At 43.7% G+C, this 25,152-nt stretch overlaps 2 protein-coding genes across 2 annotated transcripts in view; one reads left to right on the forward strand and one right to left on the reverse strand.

The window, feature by feature from the left end:
- The window catches only part of snd1 (staphylococcal nuclease and tudor domain containing 1), a 245,423-nt gene that overhangs the window by 116,817 nt on the left and 103,454 nt on the right, over window positions 1-25,152 (reverse strand). The window lies entirely within an intron of this gene.
- Window positions 15,421-19,525, forward strand: lrrc4.1 (leucine rich repeat containing 4.1). Its single transcript, XM_042511216.2, has one exon. The coding sequence runs from the start codon at window positions 15,432-15,434 to the stop codon at window positions 18,297-18,299; it is 2,868 nt and encodes a 955-aa protein (XP_042367150.1). The 5' UTR covers window positions 15,421-15,431; the 3' UTR covers window positions 18,300-19,525.

Here is a 25,152-nt window from a genome sequence, read left to right on the forward strand (position 1 = left end):
AAACACTATGAATCAATCCAGTACAATACGCAAGAAGGTTGAGCCATCCATGAAAGCACATGAACACAAGGGCATTAAACACATCCGGAAGTGATGTCACTGGACACAACCGGTTAAGGTTCATCATCGTTTGATAGATGTATTTATTTTCTTCTGCTTCTTAGGAGTCAGGTTAAAACTTTCCAAGGCTGCTGCAGTCACCATCTTTGGCAAAGTCCGTCACTATGGTAACCATAGACGGTATAAAAAAAAGAGGACATAGCCACCGTGACATCACCCATTGGTTTGTGGGCTGCCATTTTGCCTCGTATTTGGCTGTCACCAGTATCAGCTGAAATAACCCAGTTCCAATTAATATCCAAACTTCTCCAGTCACACAATACCTGCATTCAATCAATTTTGTACCCAGATCGAGAAAGAAATGAATATTTGAATGGTATTGCTGCAGCAAATCACAGAAAAAGTTCTTCAATATAAGCAGCGTGTGATTGGCCCACTATTGCAGCAGCTAAAACCTGTATAGTCTGTGGTGTGGTGAAGTCCTGAGCGGCGTATTTGATGAAAGGGTTTATGCTGATTTTGGCTTTTGACTGCCAATAACGTCATTAACATTCCAGAACTCTATCCATATAGAACAACTACTTAACATGTTTTAAGTAGCCATATAATAGTCTACATTTAAACAGCAATAACTTAAAAATAAGCTAGGCTAAATGAAGAAGAAGTGGTCTACTGAACAGAGCAAGTGATAAGAGGTTTACTGGCAGAGGCTACTGAGGAAAAGGACTCAAGCATCACCGTAAATCACCAAGCCTGCTATCCATCACCTGGCTCATCGTGGTGCACCTTTGTTGTGATCTACAAGTTGACCTGCAGTGCGTTGAAGGTCTTTCTGGTAACATGATCCGTGATGCCATCACCAAAGTATTCAAGAGTATGGCTATACTACATGCATGTGGCATTGATATCATTTTACGCAACTGTTTGTTTCCATTCAAATGATGGGCATCGCATTAAGTAGAAAAAGGTATTAAATGAAGTACTTATTGGTATCTGCATCCCAGTAAGGTCATTTTCTCATAAACTTGCATAAAAATGGACTGGAATGGAATGCATATTTAGGGCACTTGTACATCTGCTTCACTTTTCAGACGTGGAGTTTACATCAACGTCTTTTACACAGACAATTATGGTAACTATCACAACATCTGAAAAACAACCGAGAGTCCATTTGAGTATGATTCTATAAGATAATGTTCAGAATAACTGCACAAATATCTATGTGTAAAAACTTTTACACAGTTGTACTATATCAGATAAAAATCTGTTCAACAGACACAGTCACAGCGGAATACAAACAGCATGTGATTGTTTACTTGATACATTTGGCTTAGAACGCACCATTTCCTGCAGGAGTGCTTTTAACACCACCAGGTGTGCGATATGACAATTGTGCTTCCAAATAGGATGGATAATGCTCACTTCAAAACAGGCAGCAACACACACTCAAATTCAATTTCAACAATGTGGCCACAGGCAAAGGCAGACACCCCGCTACTACCATGGAGTGACAAGTTACAACAACAGTGTGGCCAGTTCAACACTCATGCTGCCCAGACTTACAGCATGAATACCCAATGAGGTACCTTTTAAGAAGTAAAACCCTATGCCCATAGGCTGTCATCCCATGGTATTTCTGCTGAATGAATAAGTGGAGAGCTCAATTGTTTCCTCAGAAGAAAATTCGAACCAATGTGTCTCAGTGGTTTTATCAATTTTTTAAATATTTATTGCTGTGCACAGCTGAGCTACTAACAAATGGATGGCAGAATGGTGATAGGCAACAAGACTAAACAAATGGTAGCTCTTGAAGGAGAGTGTCTAGACAGTTAAGTCAGCAAAGCCATCTCCTGGCAAAACATGCATATTAAAATGCATGCATAGGCACTTATAGCTTTGCTAACAATTTGTTTAGCTAAAAGCAAATCTGAACGAACTTCCTGCACATCTGAGGCACACTTTCAGGGTAATAGAAACAAGCAAGTTATCAAATACCTGTATATATCAGTGCAATGGCATGGGATTACTACATGTGTTCACTAAAGGATGAACACATGAGTAGTACTGAGAAAAACAGGAAAAATGTCTTTCATAAGGGTTTCCCCACACACTCATGTATTTGTGGCAGCCTGCCACAACTAAAACATCTACCGCCACAAGCAGAATTTCCATTTTTGGAGCTGAACTGTCATTAGGAGTACTGCTACGGTTATTCATTGCATCATAATCTTGGAGCACAGAGTGTACTCTGGGCACAGACGCAGCAGTAAAACACCAGGTGCATTGACATTATTCATTCTGCTGGATCTAAAATTTTGCATTCACCTGCTGGAGCTGCTCCTCTCATCTATCGATCTAATCAGCTCTGAACGGATCGACAAATCTATTATCCACCCAGCAAGTCACAAACTAATGGAGAGCTCAGCCTGCACTGTCTCCACAGACCTGCAAAAACCTCCAACTTTAGTGAGGAGAATTATATGAAGGGACATATTAAAACAGACATACTTAAATTCTGAGGGAAACACCGTTCATAATTACAGTTCAGTTGCTCAGATATCTCAAGAGAGAGGCTCCTGCACACAGCCCAATCACCGTAAGAAAATGTGCGGCATTGTCTCCATTTATGCAAACCCTGGATATGTTACATTTTCACATTTCATACACATCATGTCAGCATTTCTAAAGGGACTTAGTTCTGATTACATGCATATGTGCTATCATCAAGAGATTGAGGGAATGGTGGATGGCTTAACACCTAGGGAAGTGGGCTCCCAAGCTGCAAACCACTGTGCAAGACCAAAAAACAACCAAAACTGTCATTTTTAGAGACCTAAACAGCATTTCCTGCCATGATTGTGCCACCAAAACTGGGTATTTTAGGTCTTCCTAAGTATACCAAGTGTTTGTGCCTAAATATAACTACAGCTTAACCACAGCTTTGTAATGTTAAGGTTCAACATATCCACTACATAATAATTTACAAATGTTGCATCCGTGGTTTGCAGAAATGTACAACATTTATTGTGGAGATTGGGTTGCCATACATTATGACCATTGGAGTGATGGAGGTGTTGCAGAAGCAAAAACATAGACATTTTACTTGCTGCATATCGAAGTAACAAGAGCATTACTTGAAATAATCACCTTTCAAAACGATCCCTCAATTTAGCACCCTCATTGTTTGTTACTGTCCGGTCATTTGGAATGAAAAAAAACGTCAAAATGAGCCATTGAAATTCGACAGTTGGCTTCGAGTCAAAATGATCATTTTCTGCAGGATGTCAAACAATGAGTGGCAGGCAAAATGAAAGGCAAATCAATGTCTGCCTTGGGAAATTACCACTGTCCACCAAACTACAATGCATTGACCTAGACTGATGCCATCAGTGAGAGAGCAGACAGAATAGACAAAGAGCACCAGTAGGAGGATTAGTGGGTAGTGGCTTATGTGTAGCATGGTTCTATAAAATATCTACAAGCAAACAATGAAAGATTTACAAGGAACAAAAGCATGAGATATAATGTAGATAAATCATATGGGAAGCACTTACAGTAGCTACTAAATGTAAGGATGACAGCTTCTAATGTGTTGAGGAAATGCTTTGTGTGTGTTTAAAAAGTTAAAGAGCCCTGTGGATGAAGAATAGCTTCACGCTTCATTTAGCATATTCCCTTGATATCATGTAAAATGTAAACATTTTACTATTTGTTTCTGAGGTTGAACATATGTGACTGTGTGTGCAGTTCTTTTCTCCAGATACAGGGGGTGAGAGCAGAAACAATGTGACATTGGGGCAAGTTCATGACAGTTATGTATCTTCCACTAAAACAGTTATTCTCCTGCGCAAATGCAAGTATCCAAAAAATCCATGTATATACAGGCACATAAAATCCTATATATAGTGTAAATGCGTTTTTATCATAAAATTGCATTTTCCTGTGAAAAACACAACACACACAAGCATGTCGGAGTACTACTGGGATCAAAACTGCAGCCGATTGACTTTTTTTCAGCGTTTGGCTCAGCAAAAGTAAGCGAAAAAGTGCTAGCTCCCAAACAAATCATGCCTTTCCCATGCTGTGCGGATGTGCCAGTACCCATTACATAGTCGTCATCAGATTCAAATACAAAGTATGTAAGCTTACCGCACATGCATCAACACGCAGGCATGTCAGCCGGATGTCTACCCTCTACCAGTCACTAATTTCCTTTCCCACTCCTGCTCAGGGAAGGCCAACCATACCCGTTTAAATCCCTAAAGCTATGTAGAAGTGCTCACATGCAAAAAGGGATTAAAGGCAGAATAAGACTGTGTGTGCATGTGTGTCTCAGATATGCCTGCATTAGCAAGATTTCACACAGCAGCTCGATGTAGAATAAAAGCACTTCCATGTAGCAGGCTCAGGGCATTTATTTTTCATTTTAGATCACTACTTAATATTCAATTCTTGTAGAGTTAAACACACATACATGAGGCAAAGAGAATACCAATTACCGTCAATTTTTTGTTTTAAGTGTACGGTGCTGGTGCCACACCTCTCTTCACTATTCCACTTCATGTGCGTTCACCCACGCAAACACATGTTGCCATGCGTAGTGGTACTTTGGAGAACTCAATCGACATCCTACCCTCAGCTCTCCTTAGTGACTGTAAGCGGACTGTGTGGGAGGACTGGCTCTGACAGAATGGACTGCTGTGTTATTGACTTCAATTTAGAAAGTGCTGCCTGCTGCTTTTTTCCCCCCTTTCCTTTCATAACCGGGACCCTGCTGGCCCCCAGCCGCAGCCTACGATATCCCTGATTGCACTGCTACGGAAAACACATTTAAGCAAGGTCACGGGGCCTTGAGGTGTGTGTGTGGGGGGGGATACTTTTCCTTTGACCCATATTCCATTTTCCTTTCCTCTTTCGTTTAACCAAAACATATACTTTTTTTCTCATAACCTTACGCCCTTCCCTCTCTCCTACATTGTCTCCTACCTGCTTGGGTGGACAGGCGCTGAAGTGTTGTATTGTTGGAGGCTGCAGGTACATCGGCGCCAAACATTTGACACTGTGCTGGCTGCGCTCATAGATTAGACACACTTAGCTTGGCTTCTTAAATCCCCCAGTATGGGAAAAATGATGGAGGCAGAGCGACAGCGGATATTACACAGGAAAAATAACTGGCTGGGAGGTGAATAGTCATATTAGAGAATAGACACAAAATGCATCTCCTGTACACACACACACACACAAACTCTCACAAGTAAAAAATGTCACTCGTCACAACAATGGTTCTTCATACCACCTAAACTATACTTGACTTGTGTGTGTTTCTCGTTATTATGCTCACTTTTGCAGAGCAAATAGTTCATTTGAACACAGATAAGGTAGACAGGCAACTATCAGTAATGAAATCCAAATTGGAAGCATATTAGAAAAACCCTCTGTTCACTTCCCACCTCCCTTCTGCTTTCTAACACTGGAAAGTCATTGGAAAGCAAATCGCAATACCGTGTGGTTTCCGTACAAAGATATCTGGCACGAGGCAAAATACACAGCGAGATAGATGGATAGGCTTACAAACACACAAACATGGAAGTTGAAAAACAAAGATTACTGGCATGCACACACAGAATCTCTCTCTCTGCTGGACGGTGCTGCCATAATCTGGGGCGTGGACAGGTGGATTTGAAAAGATGAAAAGCTGTTTAGTTCTTTTCTTCCATCCCTGGGTCTGTGCAGTAACAGGCCTCAGTATGGATAATCCTCCCCTACATGAAGCTTGATGGAGATTCTGGGATTAACAGCTTCACAGAAATAACGCTGTAAAGAAGGTAATTGTCGCTGTGAATTTGGGGAGGAGGAGGATATTTGAAGGTCGGGGCATCATAGTGGGAGAGGAAAGAAAAGTGGCCATTTTGAGTATAACAAAAGATCTGGGAGGAGGTGAAGTCACTCCACTATGCTGGAGATGGCATGATGGTTTAAGATTACCTACAACAGTGATACTCAACACACTGCTGGCCCACAATAGTGTGCTGGGTGGCCTGCAGGCCATTTTCTAATTTACTATGAAAATAAATGGAGTCACGCAGGTAATTTTTTTTTGTACTCTGAATGTAAATAAAGTAGAGAAGTATGTAAAATGCATCAAAATAGAGCGTATTTGTAAACTAAAATTACCACTCGCAGTTGTATGCCTCCATGCACCAGTCAAGCAGTAGTTGTAGTTTACATCCATGTCTGTCCATACTCATATGTAGCCTTGACAGCTGACAATGCTCATACATGGATGATGCCGCAAAGAAGCTAGAAATTTTAAAACATTCTTTGCTCACATTATTTTCAAGGTGGGCACCCAAGATCAGCGCCACCAAGTCTGTATCTGTCCAAATGTCTCCCCATTGGTCACAGAGTTCTGATGTTGAATGATGACTTTTTGGTTATAAAATATCATCTTTTCATCATTATCATTTCATTTCATTTTCTTTATACCCTATTAGACATTTGTGTGAAATTTTGTCATGATAAGACAAAAGAATTCTTGAGTTTAAGGCCAAGGTCACAGTGGCCTTGACCATTGATCACCAAAATCTAATCAGTTCAAAGTTGAGTCCAAGCAGACTTTTGTGCCAAATTTAAGGAAATTTCCATTGAGTTGTTCTTGAGCAATCACTTTCACGAGAATGAGAAGTACCAAGTCACAGTTACCTTCACCTTTGAACAATGACCGCCTAAATCTAACCAGTTCAGAACCCATTCCGACAAAGTGGATATTTGTGCCAAATCTAAACCGGTTTCCTTACAGTGTTCTTAAGATTTTACGTTCATGAGAATGCAACAAACATCCGGTCACAGTGACCTTGACCTTTGACTATGACCACAAAAACATTATCTGTTCATCCTTGAGCCCAAGTAGACATTTGTGCCAAATTTGAAGAAATTACCTCAAGGTGTTCTTGAGATATTGCATCCACAATAATGGGATAAACATACAGACAAGAAAACCCCAAAACATAATGCCTCAGTCCACAGCTATCACCGGTGCAAATACACCTGACCCATGTCGGGCTGCTGTGACGGGCCCCAGGCCTCCTGTCATTTTGCACAAATGGCCACTGAGAAAAGCAAGTTGAGCATCCCTGGCATACAATATAGGATTTCATGTTAATAGCGAGATGCATAGTTTTACAAGCAAACTAAGAGCTTTTTGTAGTGTTTGATCCAATTACCTCTAGCAGCAGACTTTTCACACTTGTCATTATTTAAAGGCTATACAAAAAGCTAGACAACAGTACCAGTTTTTAAAGCAAGATGAGACAAAGCATTTGTTTGTATGCACAATAAATCACAGTTTCGACTCCCATTTCATCCTATAAAAGCATTTAAGTGAGCTGAGACAAGCCGAAGTAATGCAAAAGCCAAATATGGGACAAATGTCACATATAATGTTGCAGAGTAACAACTCACTAGTTAGGAATTTTGTTTTGCCAAGGACACATAAAAGTAAAAGCAGGAGAGGGGGGTGTGGACCTGAATGAAGACGGCACCTTTGCTCCCAAGGAGCTAAAAGTCGAGAAGATTTAGCTGCTCTCTCAGCGGTGAATTACTATGTTTTTACCTTCACATTGCTCAGAGAAAGAGACATCCATTTCCTACGGCCTGGCAGTTGGCAAGGCAACGTTGTGATGAACGCACATACCAGGATGCTCCATGAATCCTAATGAGGCCAGCTGACCAATGACGTGGCCAAGGAAAGACATGGGCAGCATTAGCATATGATGAAAAAAATATAAAGGTTCACACATTTGCCACAATGACATACAGTTTTTTTAATTTAAAAATTCAATTCTTAAAAAATGACAGTAATTGGTTAAAGCCAGGTTTAAAATGCTGTGAATTTATCAGGCCAAAGAGAAAATCCTCCTCTTTCCAAATATGCATGAAGCATCTCCTCCTATCGAGATATCTTGGCTCATGCTGATTGGGTTAACAGTGCTAACCTACTTGTATCTTTCTTCTGCTTCCAGCTAACACAGCGCTAGGGCTAATCCCTGCTCTGGCAGCCAGTATGAACACAGCTCAACATAATGAAGCCCATTAGTCTGGAGACAAAGGCTGCTAGCGGAGCTCAAACACTGAATAACACAGGATGAAAGAAAAAAAAGAGGAGAGGAAACGCTCATCTTTTAACTGTGTGCCTTCAGTTGCCATGACCTGATATTGCCCCTCATTTGAGAGCACACACGCTGTCACACGCACACAAAAAAACATATGCTGAATGAGCAAACACAATTAACTTGAGACTGGCCTGCAAATAGTAAAGCAGAGGAACACTGTAAGAAGCAGCAATTTGGAGAGGGAAAGTGAGGGCAAGAAGACGGAAGGTGAGGACAGAGGAGGAGAAAGGAAAAGAGAGGGAGGAAAGAGGGGGGCAGCACAGCAAGAAAGCAAAAAGAGAGATGAGGGAAGAAAATGAGGCGGAGGGATAAAAAGAGGGCAAGAACAAAGGCAGTGTAAGAACAAAAAAAAGAGGGACAGGGAGAGGAAGATGGAGAGAAGAAAGGGGCAAGGGACAAGTTGAGAATAGGGAGAGTTTAAGAAAAGATTACAAAGAAAAAAGACAAACATATGGAAAGGGAGAAGGGGAATTTAAAGGATTAATGCCAGAGCGATTCATAACCAGAGAGTCAAGATTAAAAGCAAAAAAGGTCATTAATATCAAACCATGTTTATTGTTTTATTGATTGAGCAATCCCTGAATCCATCACCTATCATCTGAGTGGTCAATATGTCAGGGGAGAGAGTTCAACCTTAGACACTCCATACAACAATGAAAACTATAATTTCACATCCATAAAGGTGTGTTTTTTTTACACAACGGTATCAGAACGGTGCTCGGTGTCAGCCGATATGCAAGTTCAGCAATGATAACGGAACATCTCTAAAATTAAAAATATCATAGGATAGTTAATGTCATGTAATACTGGAAATGTTATCAATATTTGTGTGCTGTTGTGAGTTGATGCCAAACAAGGTCAGTGAAAGCAGACTGAGCAGGTACCAGGATGAAACACTCATCTAACCTGGGAACACCGAAGCCACTAATACACCCTATTGCCCATTATAATCTTTTGATACTCTGGCATATGATTGGTATGTGTGCCAGTGTGTGTGATGATAAAAACGATAAACAGAAAAAAACATCCCTACCAAGCTGTATAAAGCCTTTACTGGGACACTGATAGCAGAATGTGTCCGTGTGTGCGCGTGCGAGTGTGTTACACGTAATCTCTCGCAGAATTAATTCCTGGAAATTGAAATGAAAATAGGAAAGGAAGTGTCCGGTAGCGGGTCCTTTACCTCAAGGTCAGAATTGCAGAGTTTGGAGTGTGTGTACATATAAGTGCTGTGGCCTGGAAAAAATTGGTTTAAGATAACATTGTGCCAGAGTGGGCACTGGTATGCAATCAGCCACTGGGACATTACTGGATGCTTAGAGGACACAATTACTCACAAACACACACACACACACACACACACACATATGCATACAATTTGTAATAGCTCTCAAAGCACAAGACAAGCCCAAAAATAGTGTGCCTCTTGTCTCCTTGAAAACAGCTCTCTCTGTCTCACACACAAACAGAATACCATATGTGGATTGCCCAAGGGCCTATACTGTAAATCCTTCATCCTGGCAATGGCAGAGGCAATGACATTATCATTAGATCTATCATTCGCCTGTATACTGTTAAACTCCGACTGTCATTGCTGCTATACAGTACTGCAGGCCATTCACCCAAATGGAACCACTGACACGTACACACATGCAAACAGACACAGGCTGCTGACCTACATGTGACTGGCCACAGCCCAGATTCGCCAGCACTCACCCCAGGGGATGGGTTCTGTAAGGTTTGCATATACCCCTCGAACATGCCGGCTGACTGGCGGACCACAAAGTAGGTCTTGCAGTAGCCCCAAACTACACCCAGTGCCCTCCTGGCCTGGTGCAGGGGGTGGCTCCATAGAGCCTTGGGTGAAGCAGGGAGGACGGGGGTCGTACAGCAGGGGCACGGGGCTGGCACAACAGCATCAAGGTCTAACGTATCTGACAGTTCGTCATGCAGTCCCTGGTCAGTAAGTCCTGAAGGTAACGCCTGACAACAGCCTTGTCAAGATGGTGTATAGATCATACACCATTCAATAAAAATGTGTGTAGCTACCATGACTACACCCACTGATTTGCAGAGTCCAGTTTCAAAGCCTTACATTCGCCTTCCTTAAGATCTTGGGGTTTTTTGGAGCCAGAAGTGGCCATATTTGGATGAGAAGGTGTTAGTGGGGCTTGACAGGCTTCTGAAGCCAGAAAGAAAGAACTGCAGTTTTTGGCACTTCCGTGTTGGCTTCATTTTTCAGCCCCTGAGGTTGTCGCTCCAGCATTTTGGTCTTCGCAATATTGTTTTTTTGGAGCAAGAAGTAACCATTCTTGGACAAGAGGTTGGAGCTGTGGGGAAGTGAGAGGTGGATCGGGCTCAAACTGTGGCAACACCTTGCAGACAGCCAGTCACTCAAGTACCCCCACCCTTAAACAGAAATAAATTTAAGCCTTAATAAAATTTAAATGGCTGAGTTATACAAAAAAAAATTCTAACTGGATTTTAGATCATGGCAGAAAATAAACTCTGTGGCAAATGCTTATAACACTTACACATTCGTTCAACAAGACCTTCTAGCCAAAAACCCATTCAAAAAACCCATTGACTTTGTGACGAGGAAACCAAGAGTGATAAAATGCTTACTGATTTGTAAGTTTTAGGACTCGTTCCACACTTTGGGGACTGACTCACTTTTGGAGCCAGCCTCAAGTGGCCATGCCTGGAGGTTGCAGTTTGTAGCACTTCCGCATTGGCTTCATTTTTTTAGGCCTGGAGGTTGCAGCTTGGTGTAAGTATAGTGAGATAACCTAAACCTCAAAAGGTACTTCACGTTAAACACTTGAGCCACTTTTACAAATTCAGAAACAACCAGAACCTCAGAATCAGATTGGATTTATAATCCAGGAATAAAAAAATAAGGTCACTAGCTTGGCAAAGTCTTTTTTGGTTCACATATTTGCCAGTATCGGGTATGCCATGCGAGCCACACACACACACACACACACGCATGCATACACACACACACACACACACACACACACACACACTGAACCTTGAGAAAACCTTGCAGTGATCACAGAGTTTGGCTGACCATCAAGCAACGCTGACCATTCCGCGCCAGGATCAAACTATAAAGCAAGGGGCTTGACCACTTTTGGTCAGTGGAGCATTACAGAGTTTGGCAGGCCATGACCCACGCTCCATCAGTAGTGAGAAAGCAGAGCGTCCGCTGACAGAGAAAAATAGAGTGAGAATAGAAAAGGCAGGAAAGAGAGAAACAGACAGGGTGAGGGGGCCAAGAGGAGGGAGCTGTCCTGGCAGCGTTGCTAATGTTATGGGTCAAAGGATGATTTTGGATAGATAGTAGTCTAGGATGAGCTGTGCTGGGTGGGTAAAACACAACCTGGACTCATTCTGGGTCACTCGCTAATCAAATGGTGGCACACCACACCTAAAGAGCAGCATGCCATCTGACACACAAACAGAGCTAACAGTGCACACTGTACTACATCTGATTTTTGCCATCAATAATCACACAGAGGCCCACAAGCCTCCATTTGCAGTTGGCATAACTGGACAACAGATCAATGAAATGTTGTTTGGAGCAGAACATCCATCGCACATCCTGCATTTGTATTATAACCCTGCTTTTGCACGCCGTTTCGAATTTACGCCTGCATTATCTCATGTTTGCACTCGCTTGGAGGATGCAGTGAGGATGCAGTAGATGCAGCACACCTCTGATATCACCCTCCACATGGCCATTGCAAGGGATTCCCTGTGGAAAGGAGAAGAAATAGCCTTTCTGTCTCAAGAAAGGAAAACCCCCCCTATACTCTTGTGGCTGCTACCTCGCTGTTACATGTGCTTCATTGAAGCCTATTCGTATTCAACCGCAGTGAAGTCAAGGAGAAAGTCTGTGTATGTGTATGTGTATGTGTGTGTATAATATAGGAGTTGGCTCTATACTCCTGTGCCGGTGGGAATAACGTACTGCGCTACAGGCAGTGTGACCTTTTCTAGTTGGCATGCTTTCTCTCCTCCTCCTCTCTCTCTCTCTCTCTTTCACACACTTAGTCTCCAGCTTAGACGCAAACGCGCACATACATACACCTAGCAGCACTGTCACAGCTAGCTTTACCATCCATCAATTACCCACACTGCTTCCTAGTTTAATGGACATGAGGCTTGTACAAATCATTGGAGATAGAAGGGTGATGGGACAGTAGGGTGCGTTTGTTTCGCCTCCTCTCCTGCAGGCAGGAAGGTAAAGCATGTCTTGTTTTCCTCTGTTCGCCTTCCTCGACATGACCTTTATGGCTGTGTGCTTCCTGAAGCGACAGTTTGTGCTCAAATTGAGGGTTAAGGCCTGCCCGTTTAGAGTGCTCTAACTACCTGCAGAGGCAAAGCTGATGAAAGGGGGATGGAGAGTGAATAAGAAGGTAAAAGGTGTAGACAAGAAGCAGATAACTTTGTGCTTTGATTTTATATCATATGCGCCAACTTATTAGGGTTAGCATTATTAATAAAGTAACCAAATCAAATTTTTACAATCTTGAATTTTAGTTCCATTAAACTGAAAACATAGATCAATACTGAAGTGAAATTGCATTTGGTGTCCTAACAACTTGTAGGAGACTGTATATAAGCCGGAGATGAAGTAGAGTGACACAGTGACGGACCAAGAGTGAGCAGTGAGAAGGAAAGACAGCAAGGAGGGTGAGGGTGGAGTGGGTGAGGGGGGGGAGTTAATGCACAAAACACACTGCATCAAACCAAAGCACTGCTCCGAGCAGGATGCGTCAGCAGTCCATTCATGTTCCTTCTATTTCCCACTAAAGGACAAAATGTAAAGAGTGAGAGAGCAAGTGGAGGTGAAGTGAAAGAAAATCAAAGATAAAGAGGGAGAGAGCACAGAGGAGAGAAAGAGAGAGGGCACCATGAGAGCAAGAGGGAGCGAGAGAGTGAGCGAAACGGCGTCCCATCTGCCCGCCGTTGCTACCACAGCAATGCTGGAAAGCTTTGCCAGACTCGTTGGAATGGCTGGATTATTGCAGGGGAGGAGGGGGTTAAAATCTGGTTGCTGTGGGGATGCCACTGTTGTCCATCTCTTCCTTTTGCTTGGACGGCCCGTCTATTCCCCTAAGCCACACAAAGCCCCAGAAAGCCACAGAACAAGAGACTGTGAGCATTAAAAAAAAGAGAGCAGAGGACAGCAGGAGCAAACTGGTTTTTGAAGAGGTAGATCTCTAAAAAGGTCTGAGTGCTTTGAGCTCACCCAACTACCTTAGGACACTGCAGAGAGAGCAGGAGGGAGGCAGGGAGAGAGAGAGAGCGTGAGAGAGTGTGAGAGAGTGAGAGTGAAAGAGAGAGAGAGAGAGAGAGAGAGAGAGAGAGAGAGAGAGAGGGAGAGAGAGAGATAGTCAAGCCGGCGCACGCTCTCCCTTTTGCTGCTACAACGGATCCTTTCCACATCGACGCTACTGTTAACGTCACGCCTGTAAGCCGCGCGCTCGCCCAGCGCTTGCCTTCCCTGTCTTGCTCCTCTCCCTAGTCGGACGCTGCATTAGCGAGGGGGTGCTGATCACCACGAGGAGAGGAGGGGGAAAAAAAGAACTGGAAAACAAGAAGAAAAAAGAAACAAGCCGGAGAGAGGAAGGAGAAAACTGCGCACCACCCCTCCTCCCTCTAACCCACCTCGATCAACCCAGCTACAACACCCCCCACTCCTCCCAGCAACCCCTTCCATCCCCCACCCCACTCCCCCTCTGAAGAAATTGACGGATTATTGGGAAGTGCAAGGGAGGCAGGCTGCAGCTGCTGCTGTGTGTGCTCACTACTGCTGCTGTGTGCTTCGCGGGGATGGTGTGTGTGCGTTTGCAATTGCTGCTGCTGCTGTCGCTGCCGCGGCTGCTGCCGAGGCTGGAGCGTGTGGCTAGTTAAGAAGAGGAAGAGGCTAATGAAGGCAGTGCGTGTCGCCTAGTCTTTCCAACCCCCCGGCTGAGCACTCCTGGAGGAAGGAAAAAAAAAAAGAAAAAAGAAAGAAAAATCAAGTGGACACGACGCCACACTGAGAGCAAGGGGAAGAGAGCGAGAGAGGGAGAAGGGCTGTCAGACTGACCAACCGACCAACTGATTGACCACTAAAAAGTGAACAGAGGAATACAGAGAGGAGGGGGGTCTGTTTTTTATCCCCCCTCCAGCTTGTCAACCTCCCACTCCAAAGCATCGCAAACAAAAGGCAAAGAACATTGGAAAGGACTGTGGAATTTTCATTCAACCTTTCTTCAATCCCACTCCCACCTACCTCCCCTCTTTTTGTCCTTTCCGCCTTGGCTTTTGCTGCGCAAAAAAAAAAAAAATAGTGTTTGTGTGGTCGCCTGTGCTATGGAGACCTGGGTAAGGTGTCTAGCAGGGGGATCAACTGTCGGATTCCAAGGACAAGCGAGAGAAGAGGAGCCGACAGCGAGAAGCGAGCAAGGGAGCACTGCTGCTTTGGGAGCCTGACTGGATTCCTATCTGCAATCTTTTTTTTTTTCTTTTTCTTTTTTTTTCTAATCAACAAGGAAAGGGAGAAAAAAAACACTCACAAAAGGGCCTTTCGAACCTTTCTCTTTGGATGTGTGGATTTACAAAAGGGCTCATCTTGGTTAAGCTCTTTGGCATTGATACCTGTTTTGACAGAGCAAATATAAAAAGGCTTTCTTTGCTGCTCTTGGGATATACATACATCTGGTGTGAATACCACAGCTCTTTCTGATTGCAAACAGGAGGGAAACTATATATCTCAGTTCAAGGACCTGTAATAATAACTTGAGGTAGGTGTCTAGTGTTTCAACCCCTCTTTGCATCAATTTGTAACCCTCCCTTCTGTCTTGTAATACGGTTTTTGGTTGCTTAATTTATCATCATGTCCTTCTCATGCACACGTTTCAGAAACGCCAGCCCTCTTTACCCTCCCTTCTCCTTCTGCCCCTGAGCACAGTTCATGGGAATAAAAGCTTAATTGAGGATAGGTCAAGCCCTCTTGCCCCTTAGCAAGCACCCAAAACTCACGTTCTCCCCTTGTCCTCCTCCTTGACTTCCTTGATCTGGTCCCCCTTAACACTACTACCAGCCAACCAGCTACTCTCCCTGATCCCCAAAGCCCCCAATCACCACCCCCAAACACCCCCATCCTCCCCCCCAGATGATGCTGAATTATGAACGTGCCACATCATGAGTCTCCTGGGGCGGGTAGCTGTGCATCGTGCCAGGAAAGCCGCCCTGCTCTGTGTAGTCTTCCTGATGGCGCGAGCGTGGAGCAGCGCCTCCCTGGCCTTGGCGGGGGCGGCGGTGTCTCAGGGACCCCAGGGCTGTCCACCGCAGTGTTCCTGCAGTAATCAGCAGGGGAAGGTGGTGTGCACCCGACGTGGCCTCACCCGCGTGCCCCCTGGCATTCCTGCCAACACGCGACACCTCAATCTAATGGAAAACGCCATCGAGGCGGTGCAGGCTGACTCCTTCCGCCACCTGCACCACCTCGAGGTGCTCCAGCTTGGGCGCAATGCCATACGGCAGATTGAGGTGGGCGCGTTTAATGGACTCACCAGCCTCAACACACTGGAGCTGTTTGACAACCGGTTGACAGTGGTGCCCAGTGGGGCCTTTGAATACCTGTCCAAACTAAGAGAACTGTGGCTGAGGAACAACCCCATTGAAAGTATCCCCTCCTACGCCTTCAACCGGGTGCCCTCCCTCATGCGACTGGACTTAGGAGAGTTACGGAAACTGGAGTACATCTCAGAAGGAGCTTTTGAGGGCCTACAAAACCTCAAGTACCTCAACCTGGGCATGTGCAACATACGGGGTGATTTGCCAAACCTGAGTCCCCTAAAGGGCCTAGAGGAGCTGGAGATCTCCGAAAATCTGTTCCCAGAGATAAGGCCAGGCTCCTTCAAAGGCCTGCGTGCACTGAAAAAGCTATGGGTGATGAACTCACAAATAACAGTGATAGAGCGCAACGCTTTCGACGACCTGTCTTCATTGGTGGAGCTTAACCTTGCCCATAACAATCTGAGCGCTGTGCCACATGATCTGTTCTCCCCGCTCAGGTACCTGGTGGAACTCCATCTCCACCATAACCCTTGGAACTGTGGCTGTGAGGCTGTATGGTTAGCACGCTGGCTAAGGGAGTACATCCCAACTAACTCAACTTGCTGTGGTCGATGTCACTCGCCTGCCAGCATGAGAGGTCGACAGCTGGTGGAGGTGGACCGAGGTGAGGGCGCTGCAGTCCAGTGTTCGGCTCCTTTCATTGCTGATGCACCAAGGGACTTGAACATCTCAGCGGGTCGAGTGGCTGACCTTCGTTGCCGCACAGCCCCAATGTCTTCAGTGCGCTGGCTCCTACCCAATGGAACTATCCTGACACATGCTTCTAGTCACCCGAGAATATCAGTCCTCAATGATGGTACCCTTAATTTCTCAACTGTACTGGCAGTAGACACAGGCACTTATACCTGCATGGTGTCCAATGCAGCTGGGAACTCCAATGCCTCGGCCTACCTCAATGTGAGTGCAGCTGAGCTTAACACATCCAACTTGAGTTACTTCACCACAGTGACTGTGGAGGTCTTGGGGCCAACCACTGAGATGCCCAAACCTAAAACCACCACGACCACAGCTGCTGCTGCTGCAGGGGCTGGGGCGGCTGGAGGAGGAGGAGTAGGCCTTGGAACAACAACGACAACTGCCTCTCCTTCAGTCTTTCAGCCAGTCTTCATCTCCACTCCAACAGTGCTACTGCAAAGCACTGACAGCCCATCAGGTGCAGCTAAGACATCTGTGGCGCCAGGACTCCAAGGTGCCACTGGCAAGCCAGGCAAGTCTGGCCCTAGCTTGGACGAAGTGATGAAGACCACTAAGATCATAATAGGCTGCTTTGTAGCGGTGACACTGCTGGCTGCTGTCATGCTAATCGCCTTCTACAAACTGAGAAAGCGCCACCAGCAGAGGAGCACAGTGGCAGCTGCCCGCACTGTGGAGATAATCCAGGTGGATGAGGAGGACCTTCCTCCACCAGCGTCTGCAGCTCAAGAGACAGCTCTAACGTTGCCTGAAATCCGGGACCATAACAGTATACACAAACTGGACTTTATCAGCCACAAGACTGACTATAGCTTTCACAAACCCAAGGCCGAATACAAACCCCAGCCTGATTTCACCCTTCACAAGCCGAAGGCTGAGTATACCACATACAAGCCAAATATGGACTTCAGTAGCCACAAATTCATCCCAGATTACAGCACTCACAAATCTACACCAGATTTTAGCCTTCATAGACCAAAGCCTGACTACAGCCCATTCAGACAGGACTACAGCACTCACAAGCCTAAAGCAGAGTACAGCCCATTTAAACCAGACTTTGGCACTCACCCAAAAACTAAATCAGACTACAGCCCATTCAAACCAGATTATGGCACTCATCCTAGGCAGAAAACTGACCTCAGTCCATTCAAACGAGATTATAGCACCCAACCAAAACCCAAACATGACTACAGCCCATTAAGATCGGACTACAACACACAACATAAACCCAAGGCCGAATACAGTCCATTCAAGCCTGACTTTGGCACTCACCCAAGACCTAAACCCGATTACAGCCAGTTTAAGCCTGACTATAGCACTCAGCCTAAACCCAAAACAGACTACAATGGCCAGAGATCTAAACCTGACATTACCTACAAACCCAAGGACCCTTACTCTTCTCATAAGACTGCAACTGATTACAGCGCCTTCAAGACAGACTTCAGCCCCCACAAAGCGGATTACAGCGCCTTCAAGTCTGACTTTAGTCCACACACTCAGAGACCTAAACTTGATTACAGTCCCCATAAAGTGGACTACAGCCCCCATAAAGTGGACTACAGCACTCTAAAGCCCAAATATAACACCTACAAACCAACTGGCCATGGGGCTAAATGGACAGAGAACAATGTTGGGAACTCTTTGCCTCGAACCTTGCCCAGCACCATCACAGCAATGGCTGAGCCCTTTGTCATAAAAACTCACACCAAGGAGAAGGTGCAGGAGACTCAGATTTAAAAAAGCCCCCCCGCCCCCCAAAAGGCTCCCACTCCTTTCCCTAGGTTCCTAGTCCCCACCCACCCCTGCCCCTTGCCCCCCCCTCTTTCATCATTCCCTCATAAAATCATGCAATAGAATGCACAACGAAAAAAGGACAGGAACTACTTTTTTGTACAGAGTGCAAACTTAAAAAGACTGATGATTTCTTGTTGTACATGCTTATAAATAAATATATATATGGACAAATTGAAACTACCATGGGCTGGTGATAGAGAAACATATATTAAAAGAAATTGAAACTATTTTCTAACTTGTAACTTCTATTTAAAACAATGAGTTGTTTAAGATGCTGTCTTGACTTTGACAAATGAGGGTAGTCTTGTTTTAAAAAAAGGGGGCATTCTGTGTGATTTTTACACCATGCTACAGAGAATGCAGTGATAAGAAAAAAAAATATTTATACTGAGAAGACTTTCTTTAACAAAAACCGAAAAAAGGTCAGTGTCGATCTTTACAGGTTTATCTTGTAAAAGCACCAAGAATTTGTACTGTGCCAAATGTTATAAATGCAATAAAAAGGATTTTTGGAAGAAAAAAAGGAAGTATTAGAGAGAGATGTTTTTTTCCCCTTCTCCTGGTGTATACTGTAACGATCAGCCAAATGCTTTAGACACTGCAGTAAGACGCTGCAGCTATACTTTAACCCTACGTGTGCTGAATGACTCAGGCAGAATGAATCACGGTGCAGGAGTGGATGGTGGGTTTTTTTTCCCTTTTTTGTTTTTACATCTCTCAACATCTCCTTTAATTATAGTCTTTATATGCAACAATAGAGTTTGTTCTGTGTCGATTTTACACCTTCAGTGAGTGTCATGGTGCTTCATCAAGGTGTGGCTCATCAAAAGCGTATATTTAATCTAAGTTCTTAAGTTCTACAAATGTTTTAGATGTGAAAAGATAAAGAACTGGTGTGTAGCAGTGCTATCATAGCATCTAATGTTAACTGAAATGCTCATTACATAATGCCTTTCAACGATGCAACAGAATGTGTTAACTATGTCATTTTCTACATTACAATCTAGTACAATGAACCATGTATCTAATTGAGTGAAAAAGGTGATAAATTCAGGTGGAATACTGTTTGGGTGTTAAGACTGTCTTGCACTTTGCCAAAAAATATAGATCCTCATTTCACTTTTCATTGCATTGCCAGCTGTTGTGCCTTCATCAATCAGTAAGGGGGCTTTTTATGGTGACAAATGCATTCGGGTCTCGCTGTTAACTGTGCATTTTTCATCTTCAACAATATCACCTCTCTCAATCATAATAGAGCCCCACCGTTCTCTGCCTAACAAAGAAAGATATCATACAACATGCGCTGTGCTTAGTACGCATGTATTAGAAAGGCAAGCCAGTTTGTTTTTGGAAACCACGGTGTGTGGGGGGGATTGAAGACCAAGCAGTGCTGTTGCCATTCTTTCTGCTGTAATGACAAAACTGGGGATGGTGTTTCAGTCACCAATGATAAAAAGAAAGGTGGTGTGAACTACCCCGGGAGCACAGATCAGTTAAGAACAGAATAGCATGTTCAGAGTGGGCAACATGTGGGTGAGAGATGACAAAGAGAATACTACAAAAGAACTCCAGGGGAGTGATTGCAAGCTGTGTGGACCGGAATCATCACAGCCAACACAGATACTACCTTCTTATTAAGCCTAAAAAAAGCTGAGCGTTTCTAAAGTAAACACTAATCGAAAAACACAATAACTAACCTCTGTAGATGCGTGACGTTATCAGAATTACAGTCACAGGACTGTGCTGGCAGGCAAAGCTTTGGCCTAGTAGCGTAGTTGACGAAACCAGTTTACATAACCAGTAAGAAGTGTTGCAAATGGAGAGCTGGGTAGAGAGAGTACCTGCGAGGGCCACAGGAACAATATCAATTACATTCGTGACAAAGGAGCTAAAAAAAAACGAGAATGTTTGAACTTAAATGAGAGAGGCGGGGTTGACATCATAAAAACATGGCAGTTAGCTGCGAGCTTGTGATGTGCTTAACCTGTAGTAGAGGCTGTCAGAAGAGGAGAGTGATGTATGTGTTTGTGAGGGTGACAGTCCAGCTCTGAGGAATTAGGAAGTGACAAAAAAGAGAGAGAGTGTGAGAGAGATAGAGTAAGAGATGGAGGTTAAAGAGGACAGCTGAAGAGGGAGCATATTGTGCAAGGGTTTATTTATTTATTTATTCATTTATATTTAGTTGTTTGTTTGTTTTTTTTTTAGAAGAGAGCTTGGAAACGGGTCACATGTTGTAAAGAAAGAGCATTTGCTGTAAATGTGCATTATAATCTAAATGTCCTCTAACATTGTGCTACATTACTGGCTACAGAAATGATGATGAATATGATGACCCTAGTGAACAGAGACTACTTTTGGAGTTAAAACATTGACAGAATTGAGCAGTGCAGCAGACAAATATATCACAGAAATATTATTGAATCACATAAAAAGGGAAGAATAACATTTTCTTCCTGAAAATATATTTAGAGGCACTATACTGGAGTCTGTGTTCCATATTAGGGGGAAAAGGACATCTGGCATGCTAAGACAAAGTTTAACGTTTTCAACTATCCTGAAACAGCAATTCAACAAAGAGCATTTTTAGGGCCCAGATGTAGGTGTGGTTACATTATCCCAAAATGACAGTTTTAGTATCTTCTACAAATTGTTATCCAATTGCAGTAAAAATAACCGGCTGCAGTGTAATCAGGGCTGTCACAATGGGTCGGTTAGGCAAAAATCAGACACATTGATTCTATTCTTGCTATGTCTATTGATGACTCAGCCTGCATTTTAAATATTAAGCTTTTTCTGCAGGTGCGAGAATGAGCTTGATAAATCAGATTTATGCATGTACGTATCTCTGGCATCAGTTTTCTGTTGTGTATTGGTCAAACAAGAAGCATGGAAACAATACGAGCAGCACAGTGCAGAGGTAAAATGTGGAAAAGGGAATGGAAAGAGTGCAAGAGTCTGAGAGAGGGAGAGCACGATAATTCATTTCAACTTTACATTTCACATGACTAATTTTGCTATGTCAAACCCTGTCTGCCTCTCTACTACCAGCTCCTCAATTTAAAGAAACACAATCAGACAAACCCATTTCATACTTTACTGACCATTTGCCATAACCCTAACCATAGTACTGTACTTATGCAAAACTAGACAATGCTTTTCAGGTTGTCTCTAACGTAAAGCATGTGAGAGGAATGTCCAAACAAGTGAATCAGTTTGTTGAATCCAAATGGACGGTGTGACGGATTGTGAGCAGTTGCATGAACAGATGCAGGCAATGTATTGAGCATTAAGCTGTCTTATGGAATTCCTTCGTAAGCTCGGCCATGCTGTATTGCACTTTGTATGCCTCAGTATGGTATAGCAGGACGGGGCTTATGCTATACCATACTGTTCGATACCGAAGTATGTTGGTCACATATTAAGCTACGCTGTTCTATAAAAGGCCCTGTCATAATAATCAGTCAACATGGCTACAGGGTCATCAATCAGCCAATCAGCTAGGGAGGAACTGAAGGGCCCCGTCTCCATGGGAAACACTCCTCTCTCCCCTCCATCCTTTCCTCCGCGTCATTTTCTTCTTTTTTTTTTCTTGTCTGTGTGCTTCATTAGCAATCATGGAGCCATTTGAAAGAGGAAGCAAGGCAAGATGCACCTATTTACCCACAGCTCACAGAGCCTGGGGAGGGTAGCGAGAGGACAGGATGGGAGATTAGAGTTGGAGGAGGAAGGAGATAAAGTGGTATAGAAATTGAGATGTGGGAGAGAAAATTTAAGTGAGAAGGAGAGCATGACAGATTGCTAGAAAGAAGTTATTAAGGAGAAAGCAAAAAGGAAAGAAATGACGCCAAAACAGAAAAAGGGAGCAGATCTAAGAAGCACAGGGGGAATGTTGCGGGGCTGATTGTACATAGCAGTGTTTGTGGGAGACTAAAAGAAACAGAAGTGAGAGGAAAAGGGAATTAAGGGAGAATCAGGACAAGATGAAAAGATAACAGGAGGGGAAAAGAAAAAAAAAACAGAAAAAAACAGAAGCAAAATTTGATTAAAACAAAATAAAAATGAGAGAAAAAGAAAAAGGGGGGGGAAAGCAAAGCAGAGAGAGCGAGAGGAAGAGAGAGCAAAGGCGCTCAGGAGAGGAGTGAGCAGAGCAAATGTGATGCAAGAGTGCCAGCTACAGATGGAATGGGGGATATATAGCCTGGCCATCATGGCTCCTGCATGATTGGTGAACGGCCCGGACTGCATCACAAGGGGTGTGGTGATGATGGGGGGGTGTGTGTGTGTGTGTGATGGTACTATAGCACAGTGCAGCAGATAAGAAGTGCTGATACCAGTAATGGACTTGACCGCTGGGGGTACTTGAGGAAGGGAGACTGGTGAATATGACGGCAGAGAGGATGAGAGGATCAAAAGGTCAGCATAAATGGAACCGTAGGGACGATAACTGCTGACCCTGTGCGCATGCGTACGCGTTTTCAGCGCAATAACTAAATTTAAACAGCTAAAAACCAGTTGCAAAAACAATATTTTCACTGCCATTCAATTTGAGGAAAGAGCTCATTCTCAACTTAAAAGGGTTCGTAGGAAATTTTGAAACCCAATTATTTTGATGCAATCTCTTAATTAGATTTTTTCCCCCCTCATTGTAAATTACTATGCACTGAGGCGCAGACGACTGCTGTAATAGAGTGTTATTCCATTAAAATGACCAAGACCAATAGGCATTAGAATCTCAATTGCATCAGGCATTTATCAACTAAAGCCCCTACACTCAGTCAGTACAGCAACAAAAATGCTCACCACTGAAACATACTCTTCTTCTGTGACTGTCAAAAAGGCTTTACCATACAAAGTATCTGCTATAATGCACTTTTAAGGTGCTGGAACTTTTGAAATGAACAGCAAACAATCTCTCTCTGTTAAAGATTTGATCAAGACTAGATTTTAAAAAATACATTGGCACATTCCTGGGACCTTGGCTCCACTCATGCAGGTGTTATATGGGGCTTAATTCTGAATTCCCATACACTTCACATTACTGTGCCTTCTTTGATCAGAGCCTGTGATGAGGGCTCAGCACGAGGGGTTGTCTATATACAGGAATAGCAAGGATAGCGTATTAGCTTTTCTGCTTGACACATGCATTTTTTTTTTTAGGATTCTCATTCCATTTATAGGAAGAAATGCTTGGTATTTGAGCTTCATGTGATCTATGTTTGTCAGAATAGCCTGTATACTTATAAGGCTAAATGTTGGAAACTTTGTTTCATTTTTTGCTGAATATCAAAGGAGCAAAAACAGCTCATTTCAATTGCTTGTTTTTATGCTTTTTTATTTTCTACGTATTTAGATTTTTGGTTCGGTCAAAAATATTGTTAGATTTGATTTGTTCCATGTTGCCCAGCTCTTGTGTAGCCAAAGATCGATGATAGAACCCACCTAAAATCTGCTGGGAGTGTGTGCTACACAGTGCACGTGCAAGGATTTTTTTTGGTGTGTGTGTGAGCACTAGCCAGTGTGCTAGTGGAGCAGACAGGAGGCTATTCTGAGCAGGCCTGCGAGCGTGCTGCCTTGTGAGTCAACATGAGTCAGGGCCAGAGAGTTTTTTTCGGTCCTAATGTCATATAGACGGACTGGACAGGAGTGTGGAGTCAAAGGTGGGGACAGCGCAGCATCTATGCAGAGAGCAAGCCCGTGCTCATTATAAAAAGAGAAATTGAGTCGGTTTATGAGGACAGCAATATTAACTTGCCCTCTCTCACATTAATTTTGGTTATTAAACGATAAAATAAACAATCTTCTCTATCCTGAGAACACATTTTATATACATTGTGCATCCATGGAGGTAAAGGTGCAGGAAGGTGTTGATGGACTGGAGGAATTGGTGACGGCAAGTTGATGTTTGCTGGTGCATCTGACTTTGACCGTGTGAAAACTGATGTAAATAGCCATATTCAGTGACCAGCTGGTTGTATGATTTGTTGCAGTTGAGGTCAACAGAGGCAGAAGAAAATTTTTCATAACAGTATAGTGTTGGCATTGAGCCCAGTGCCGTCGAGGCTGCAGTGTAGAATAGGTGCATGCCAACAGATTTTATTGGATATATACTGTGGTCAAATTCACACAGATTCTGTTGCTAAGACTGAGACTGAATGGCAGGTGGGCAGTGTGAGCTATTTTTGCCATGTAGAGGACCAGTGGAGTGTGTTACTCCCTGGGAGACAGACTTTATTGCCCTTTTGGCGGGTGAAAAACATCCCTGTGTTTTCTTAGAAGCCAGCCTTACTTTTATGATCCCGTCCAGTAGTTGAAGCTGAGGTGCGTGTGCAGTAAATCATGTCTACTGAGAGCTGCAAACAGGGGACATATGTGAGGATGGGGGTTTGTTGAGGTTTTTGTGTGTGCACAAACACAAATAAACACACACACACACACAAAAGCGTGCACACACACACAGAGAGCAAAAAGAATGAAGCTATTGACCATTAATTTCACTGCTTTTGTCGAGATTTACTGCCTGGTGAGAAATCATGATCACAGGCGCAGCATCACCAAGGAAACTGCGCTCGGGATCAGCCCTCATTCACTCGCTCACAAACACAGACGTTTATGGACACAGTCCATCAATTCAGACGATATCTACATGTGTTTTACCACTTATAATTGAAATACGCATAAGATGCCTGCTTCTGCTTTTGTTTAAAGGGACATATTATGCTCATTTTAAGGTAATACTTGTTTTTATGGTTTGCATATTTACATGCTCTAATGTTTAAAAAGCACTAAGTCACTGAAC

The sequence above is a fragment of the Plectropomus leopardus genome, chromosome 22, assembly GCF_026936395.1.
Source record: "Plectropomus leopardus strain MGB_pleo_1.0 chromosome 22, ASM2693639v1, whole genome shotgun sequence".
Lineage (NCBI taxonomy): Eukaryota > Metazoa > Chordata > Actinopteri > Perciformes > Serranidae > Plectropomus > Plectropomus leopardus.

Coding starts and splice junctions, on each gene's coding strand:
- lrrc4.1 (XM_042511216.2), top strand. CDS start 15,432: ATGAGTCTCCTGGGGCGGGTAGCTGTGCATCGTGCCAGGAAAGCCGCC.